This window comes from Atta cephalotes (genome assembly GCF_000143395.1).
Source record: "Atta cephalotes unplaced genomic scaffold scaffold00002, whole genome shotgun sequence".
Taxonomy (NCBI): domain Eukaryota; kingdom Metazoa; phylum Arthropoda; class Insecta; order Hymenoptera; family Formicidae; genus Atta; species Atta cephalotes.
In genome coordinates, this window is record NW_012130066.1 from 5,280,765 (window position 1) to 5,289,844 (window position 9,080).

General features: G+C 35.2%; 2 protein-coding genes across 2 annotated transcripts; one reads left to right on the forward strand and one right to left on the reverse strand.

Annotated features, from left to right (window-relative positions):
• Nucleotides 1–68: 68 nt before the first annotated feature.
• On the reverse strand, nt 69–2,771 carry LOC105620839 (cilia- and flagella-associated protein 36). Its single transcript, XM_012202319.1, has 5 exons — nt 2,663–2,771; nt 1,475–1,650; nt 908–1,098; nt 484–775; nt 69–323 (listed from the first exon to the last, which is right to left on the reverse strand). The coding sequence occupies exons 1-5, from the start codon at nt 2,769–2,771 to the stop codon at nt 69–71; spliced, it is 1,023 nt and encodes a 340-aa protein (XP_012057709.1).
• A 2,099-nt stretch (nt 2,772–4,870) lies between these two features.
• Nucleotides 4,871–8,132, forward strand: LOC105620851 (ubiquitin-conjugating enzyme E2-24 kDa). Its single transcript, XM_012202330.1, is given in 7 exon segments — nt 4,871–5,034; nt 5,036–5,122; nt 6,758–6,892; nt 6,999–7,049; nt 7,224–7,356; nt 7,714–7,861; nt 8,035–8,132. Coding segments are annotated over 7 exon segments (816 nt in total).
• The last annotated feature ends 948 nt before the right edge of the window (nt 8,133–9,080 follow it).

The window sequence follows — 9,080 nt, forward strand, 5'->3', positions numbered from 1 at the left end:
TATATATATATATTATTATATATATATATATATATATATATATATATATATAAAATGCAAAGTTAAAATTATTTATGCACAACTTCAGCTTTCAATCGGGCTGCTAGAGCCCTTCGTACTTGAAGTATTGAAGGATCTATAGCTTGCGCTGCTTCTAATTCTTGTTCTCCTTTCAGAGTTGCTTCAGCAACTGTTCTAGCGGAACTCGGACGAGTTTTGTTCATTTCTAGCTGATGACTCCTAGCTTCCTTTTTCAAAGCCACAAGTTTATCTCGCCTGGCTTTCAGGTATTCTTGCCTCTTTTTAATATCTTCTGCATTCATCTGCAAAATAGAAGCAATACAATACATTTTTATTTTCATACACATTATTGTAGATTGAAATCTTCTAGTCATGTTCATTTGTCTATTTGGAATTACGTGTATTGTACGTGTATTGATATCACATAAATGCAAGTAAATCAAAAGTTAATAATAGTAATACCTCATTTTCAGATTTCTTTTTTGAAGTCGGTATTGGTTTGAGAGGCTCGTTCTTCTTGAGTTGAAGTTTATCTAGTGGCTTTTTCTCAGCCGATATAGTAGCACACTCAAGTTCTTCCGTTGACTCGTCATCCGAAGTATTCTTGGAATCATCTTTTGATCTTCTTAATGCTTCTTCCAATAACGCTCTTTCATTATGATATTCGGCAGCTATACGCTCGTGTTCAGCAATCAATGTTGTTCCTGAGGATATACTTGGTTCTTCTTCGCTTTGATCTTCCAGAACACGTTTGCTGTGCACACATGAAAGATACATAATTCCTCCGACACAAAAATCGTTCCTATTTTTATAAACATCTCTAATTCTTGTACGTTTCCGGTAGATATATTGACTAATTTATTGATATATTTATGATATAACGTACTGTATCAAATCCTCCATGACCAGTTCGTCGTCAAGGAAGCCATCAGTCTCGTATACGAGAGAGGCAGGTGTGAGACCGTATTTTTGTTCGATCATATTTAGCGCTTGCAGCTGGAGCTCCAAGTTCTTTTGTATCATCATTCTTTTGAATATTTCGTACTCATTTGCTGCCCATATTTGTTCGAACAGATTCTGTAAAATACGCGATGGTATAATTTTTTGGAAAAGATGGATACAAAATATAGATAAATTAAATCATGTAATTTTCATAAACATATACCATTCATTTTTTGTGTTATAAGATGCGTTCGGGGAGCCGCTATTAGCGCTATTTGTGTCATTCTATCCTTGTTTTATGTCTAATAAATAATCAAGATAGAATGATAAAAGCGCTAATAACATCTCCTTGAACGCACCAAAAATCTTTAAATATTATATACAATGACAATCTTCTTTTTTTTTTTTTAATGTCGCGAAAACAAATCTCGGTTTTAATCTTCTGAAACAAAGCATGAGTGAAACGTAATTCTTCATACAGACGTTATGGATGTATGTGTAATGATCATACTTGTTGAAAATGTATCGGGATCTTTGTATCTCTATTAACGGTGCATGCGTGTTCGAATTGTTCCGGTGTAATACCCATATCTTCCATAAAACATCCAAGTAGCAAGTCGACCAAGTTTTTGTACTCCTGATATATTTTCCGATATTCTTCGCAATCTTCGGTGTTAGCCTCGAAAACTACAATATATTGGAAAGACTTTACAAAATATTTATTTATGTTATTACAAATAAATGCGCTTTATATTATACAACACTCGGCAAAAAGTTTTCCAATTCCAGGAAGACTTCTATTTCCATTACGAAGAAATTATACGAACACATTCTGAAAGGTATTAATTTATGCGCGCGCGCGCGCGTATGTGTGTGTGTGTGTGTGTGTGTGTGTGTATGTGATACTTCCGTTACAAGCCACACTATAAGATTTCTCTTTATTCTTTCTACATCAAAAAAGGCTCTCGTAATTATATAGAAAATTTGATCTCGGTGAAATGAGTCAGTTTTTTATATAATATATAATTTAATTTAAAATATATATAATTTAATGTCTTTCTTATCATTCAGCGTAACAAAGATAAAACGATATTTGTATCGATTTGTATCATCAAGTAGAAAGCATCCATTGAGTCTCATGTTTATGATTTTTTTATCCACATTATAAGTTACATTATTTGTAAAAAGTAACTCATTTCTAGGATTTAATTTTCCATATAATATCCAGATAACGTGTCTTGTCGCTTGATAAGTATGTATTGCTACTAGAATTGCAACGATTGAATCTTCATTTATTGGCAACGATGCCTTCACGATATGATAACATTGAGTAGCAAATTGCCAGCAATTTACCAAATCGTCATCATTAAAATTCGTACTATTGCCATAATAATATACACAGCATCATACAATGTTGTCATATTGCCGACAACGCAAGATAATATTGATGCAGTTATCTTGTTAAACTACTGACAATACGTATACACATTGTTGTCTGCATGTTGCTATAATGTCGATATATTCAAAATCGTTGAAGATAAATTTATGGCAAGTTGCCAACATCATAATTAGCAAAATCACAGATTTGTGCGATTTTGCTGAGACATGCTTTGCTATCTGGGTATATGTATAGGATCTTTTTACTCAAAGAACTGATGAGATTTGTCAAAAGAAAAGTATTTCCAATGGCTGTACGAACCGAGGGACTTTTCCTCGATGAAGCTCAAAAGAGGCGAGGACCAAATAGGACCTTGCAAAAATCCAATCAAGGAGTCGAACACCCAAGCACTGTCATCCTTATCATTCATTTCGCCAGAATTGTCTCTAACGTCGTCGTGAATTCGCACACTTGTGCTGATCGAGTATTTCCTATAGGAACGTCGTATGTCTCTAACACGATATTTCTCTCTTAACTTAACAAGTTGTAGTCATAGTTACGACGGACAAACATGAGCCGTTAGAATTAGACTTGCGCCAATTTGTTCATCGGAATCGATGCGCATATCTTCTTTTGGTTTCGATTGCATACAGATAACTTTTAGATACAAGCAGAAATACTTATTTACCTTGAAAATAAAGATTAATATCCGTTTGAAGATAGTAAAAAAGAAATGCTTCATCCAATTTATAATACATATAGTAAGATTCAAATTATTTAAGATGTTATTCGAAAAAAGACACGATTTTCATGAACTGTAAAAAAATTTATTTATTTGCAGAATAAGAAATTTGTATTATTAATTTGTACATTAATTTATTTAGGATTTTTAATATTTTTTTATGCAGATAATTTTTATAAAAAGAAAAGAATAAGATTATTAATCCGATATATTTATTTAAAATTCAAAAAAATTGGATTTAATACGTTGTTAAAAATGCTTCTTGAATTTTTCTTATACGGGATAATTCAATTTAATCTTAATAGATAAATATTTCGAAAATGCTTGTTAAGATTAAAAATGAATCACCCTAGAAAAATAATATATGTGTAACAGAATTTAAAAATAAGATATTCCTAGAGTAGTTGCATGCAATTAACGTGTTGAATGACATCAATTAGATAGAATGACAGCGATTTTGAACAATGGGATTTAACTTAATTGGCGATTAATTTATCAAAAAATACATTATATTATTATATTTTGTTAAAGCAGAATAATTTTTTGTCGTATAATACAAAAAAGCAAGATTAAATTAAGGACTAATTAGAATAAATTTTCCAGATGATTCGAGCAACTCTATAGTTGGATTAATCGCTGATTAAATTGATTGAAGTCTTTTTATTTTTTTTATTTTTGCACTAGAACTTTTTTGATCGTTTTCGCCAAACATACATCTTTTATTTGAAGTTCCAAAATTATAGAAAACCGATCATAAACAACAGACTATAAAAAAAAAACTTATAGAAAATAAATCTTTTGTATTGTTTTGTATTATGCAGAGCATACATTCACATAAACTCCACATAAAGAATGAGATAAGGCATTTCTTTGAAAAGAAATTTATGAATTTGCTATTGTTACCCATATGGCCCATTTTCACAATAGAGTTATCTAAATATATAGAATTACCTAAAGATTAAAGATAACCAAGAAATTCATGAATGAATTTCATTAATGAATCTGTTGTAAGCTTTAATCTTTAGGTAATCCTATATATTGTGAAAATGGCACATGTAACAATAGTAGATTCATAAATTTCTTTTCAAAGAATTGTCTCATCTCATTCTTCAATATGTGGAGCTGAAAATGCATTGCATGATACAAAATAATACAAAAGATGTGTTTTCTATAGTTTGTTTTTTATAATTTTGGAACTTCAAATAAAAGATGTATGTTTAATATTTGGCGAAAGCAATCAAAAAGAGAGCAAAAATAAAAAAATATATTCGAACTGATTTAAAATTTATACAAAAGAACGGATAAAAAGAGAGAAGAAAGAAAAAGAGAAACAGAGGGAACCATTAAGCGAGCCGTAATATTTTCTCCTTAAGAATTAAAAAACACATAATTACATGACAAAACATATAATTACAAAAATAGATAATAAATAATGCATTGTGATAAGGTGATTTGAGTAAGAAAGAGAGAGAAAAGTAGTCGACAACTACGCGCTCTCACGGTGCGCTAGGGAATTTTCCAGTCGGTCGGTGATCGCGACCATCGCGACGGTCGAGGTCCCCCCAGCCACAGGGAAAAACACCGCCTGTGGGTGCCGGTAGCGCCGGGCACGCCGGGTTCCACGGTGCCGATCACAGCGCCCGTGAAAACGCGTCGTCAGGTTTACCAGCGTCCGCCGCCGCGGCGACAGAGTCAACATCCGGCGACGCAGAGATGCGCACGTTTCGGCGCTCGCTCGGGAGAGAAGGACGCCGCGATCGTGATTTCGGAACATGAAAGTGAGATGAATGGTCGCGATCCGAGGACGAGGGTCTGAGGAGCGCTGGGCTTCCGGGACAGGACAATCCGCGAGGGCGATTCGAAATTCGCTGTCTCGTCCGTGCGCTTGTCCACGATTATTTCTTAGTGTCGTCGCGTACTCACGACCATCATCATCATCATCACCATCATCATCATCATCATCATTGCTGTCGCCGTCGATCCATTGGAGGACGGTCGCGACAGAATCGTGCCGATTCGCTGTGCGCTGCGCGTTTCACGTGAGTGCTATTGCTGTTGTATCGAGAACGATACGATCTCGTAATAGGGCGGGTTATTCCTGAGCTTACTCCCGCTTGACCTGACTCGCGAGGACAACGAAGCCGGAGCCGCCGCCGCCGCCGCCGCTGCCGCCGCCGCCGCCGCCTCCGCCGCCGCCGCTGTCGTCGCGTGCATCCCACCCCCGATCCGCGCGGCTCCATTATCCCGGCGACACCGTCGCCGCGCCGAGGGAAGTAGGGAACCGTCTCGCGGGTCTCGCATCTGAAGCGGCGGACCGGTCCTTTCCCGTCTCCCTGCCTCACCCCCTACCGTCGGCGACCCGGCGAAGCTAGGCTTGCCGCGAGACGACAGCAAACACGGCGTGGACACATCGGACACGAGGTACATCAACGCAGCACCGCTTTTATCAGCCGCTTCGGCTCGCGAACGAATAATCGCAGAGGGATAAAGGAGAGGGTTAGGAAACAGCCAGAAGTGGCACTGTGCGTGTGCGTGTGTCCTAAAAGGGACACGGATATCTATAGAGAACGGAGAGGGAATCAGGGAGATCTATGTAGATGACACATCGGGGAATGTACATCGGTTGTTCTGAGCTCCGAGCGAGAATGTATCCGGCGTTCACTGTCGCCTATCGGAGCCAGAGTCTAGCTGCTTGCATCTTGCCTGCGCGAGAGCTACGAGAGAGGAAGAAGCCTGAGAGAAAGACAGAGGCGAGAGAGCGAGAGAGAGAAAAACGCGTGCTCGTCCATGAAGGGAAATCAATTTTGGGCGCGTTGAACCCCTCTTGAGTCGATCGGAGGCAACAAACGCATTGATGACGTTAAACAAATCTTATTCTTTTCTTTTTCAGTCTATCCGGTGGATCATCACGTACATCTCTTCTCGGTCTGCACGTCTTTTCTCCTCGGGCTTCGGGCTAGACAACGCTACGCAAGACGCCGTTTAGTATTAAAAATACGACGCGCTAGATATCTGTCCCGAGTGAGACAGGACACTTCTCCGATGACGATCAAATACGCGTGATGTTTATGTTTTTCCTCGCGCAGGAAGGGAGGGGACGGTTAGAAGGGCAAAGAATAGAAAATCCTGTGTTTTGTGTTTGATCGAGATTCTTTGTTGTATGACTCATCGTCTCCCTGTCAAAAACACAGAAAAAGACGACCGTTTCCGGAAGCGTTTGATTCACGGTGCATTATTAATTTACATCATCGCGTTTTCAACATTCTGAACTACTTTCGGTTTACTTTATAAGATCTGTTATTAAAATCTGTTTACTCCACTTTATTTGTTTTGCACATATGACATTAGTTTTCACAAACACACACACACATATACACAAAACTCGATCTATTAATGTTTCTCCTTCCTTTTGCAATGGATTTTATTTATGCATTATATGACTATAGCAAAACGAAGATAGAAACGCAATGTGTATTTTCAATAAGGAAACGCAATGTGTTTTCAATAATGGAAGTGTAATAATAGAGCATAGTAGCTCTATTATTACACTTCCATTACTATGTCTTAAAATTAGTTTTGCTTTTATAATGCTTGTCCTTTTGTCATTTATTTCCATTAAATTTATAATTTGCAAAAGTTTCTATGTAATTAATAAAATATATGTTTTGTTACAGAGTCATGTCGTCAGGAGCAGGTTCCAGTGGAACTGGGCGAGGTCGTGGTTCCTCCTTGGCAGACAATAAACCAGACAGTAAAGAAGCTAAGCCAAATCCAAAGATGTCGAAAGCTTTAGGAACATCCGCTAAGAGGTAGAGCAATAGAATCATATTTCGTGATAATATTATGATAATATGTATTTATTTTAACATTACAATAATTTGTGATTACTAAATATTTTTAATATTAATATTTTAGGATACAGAAAGAACTGGCAGAAATTACGCTAGATCCACCTCCCAATTGCAGGTATAATACCATTGTCATTGATTATAATTCTTTTTGAAATAATATTTTGCAAAAATAGTTACATAATAATATGAATTATAGAACATAGAATTATATAGATTATAGTTTTATATTTTACTTATGAGAATAATATATAGATAATAAAATTAATTGTTGATTAACATCATTTTACAGTGCAGGACCAAAAGGTGATAACTTGTATGAATGGGTTTCTACCATATTGGGTCCTCCAGGTTCGGTTTATGAGGGTGGTGTATTCTTTCTTGATATACATTTCTCGCCAGAATATCCTTTTAAACCTCCTAAGGTAAGTTGATAGTTCCATTAATTTTATATTGTGAGAATAATATTTATTTATACAGGATTATAACAACAACGTCAAAGTGAAGAAAATAAATAAAAACTTAAATAAAAGTATTATTTAAATTATTGTCATTTTTCTATATAAGACTTGAAATATGTGTATAATTTAAATAAATATTTACATTAATATTTATTACATAATAATTATCTGTATAGAGGTTAATAAATGTTGCAATATTAGTAATTCCTTGCGTCTAAAACATTCTTAGAAAATTTACAATCATTTAATTTATTTTAGTAAAATAGAGAGCGCGACATACGTTTTAATAATTATTATTTTCAAAAATGTATTGCTCTACAGGTTACATTCCGAACACGCATCTATCATTGCAATATAAATAGTCAAGGAGTTATTTGCTTGGACATCTTAAAGGATAATTGGTCTCCTGCGTTGACAATTTCAAAAGTCTTACTGTCAATATGTTCCCTTTTAACAGACTGCAATCCAGGTAAGCGCATTATTTATGAGAATTTATTTAAAATTGATGTATGATATATATATTGTAAATAATGAATAAATTTACAATATCTTGTTTGTTTTTAAAATAACATTCTCTTTCTTTAGATAACATATTTTTTTTGACGTAATGTTATGTATATCTTAAATAATTTTATCTTGCAGCTGATCCACTGGTAGGTAGTATAGCCACGCAATACCTACAAAATAGAGAAGAACACGATCGCATAGCGCGGCTTTGGACCAAGCGCTATGCTACATGAGCATATTCTTTATTCATATTAAACTCCTATTAGTCTCATGCCAACTTATGATCATTGCTGCTCTCATACAACTTGTCTCATATGTAGCCTGTACACATCCTTATGATCATGTTGGTCAGAAAACACAAGTGAGCAAAGACCGTTTGAGATCAGCTCAAACATGATTGTGATGTGCTTTTATGTAGAGTATGTAATGTGCCTAAGGACGGATGAATGTGCGTGCAAGTGTTTAAATAGTGTGCTAGGGCATAACGAGACAGGAGTTTTTCACTTAAAAGTTACAATGAGATAGTATTTAAATGGATTGTATTGTTTACAAAAACAATACCACGCACAATGCTGCTAATGTTTCTAGAATAGGAGATAACATGAACAATATTGATAATCTAAACTGTAAGTAATTAATAGATATATAGGCAATAAGACGTAAACGTAGAGGCCCATTTTTCCATACTTGAACTCGCATATTTTTATATTGAATTGTCTTAAATTTAAATTATTATGTTCATACATGTGACGCCTGACTCAAAATACAGGTTAATAGCATGTAACTATAATTTAGCTATGCTGCAAAATTATCGCATACAATTTTGTGTTCATAATACAGTAATTGTAATGTTCTGCATGAAGCAGACATTAAGATTATACTTGCGTATCAGACATAATTCAGTTGTCTGGGCCCACCCGCAAAAATATATTGTAATTGTAAATAAATATTATTTACTGTATACTTATACACTGGTACATTCAAGAAATCTTATAATTCTGACCTGGATTTATGTTCTGTCTATATCATATACATGTATGCATAATTAATGTTTTAATAATTGCACTGATAATTCTGATTCACTAATTCTGATTAGCGATTTCGTATCCTTATATACTGGATGATCCGAAATTCATGAATTTGGAGTATAGGACATGATATTTTATGCTAAAAGAACAACT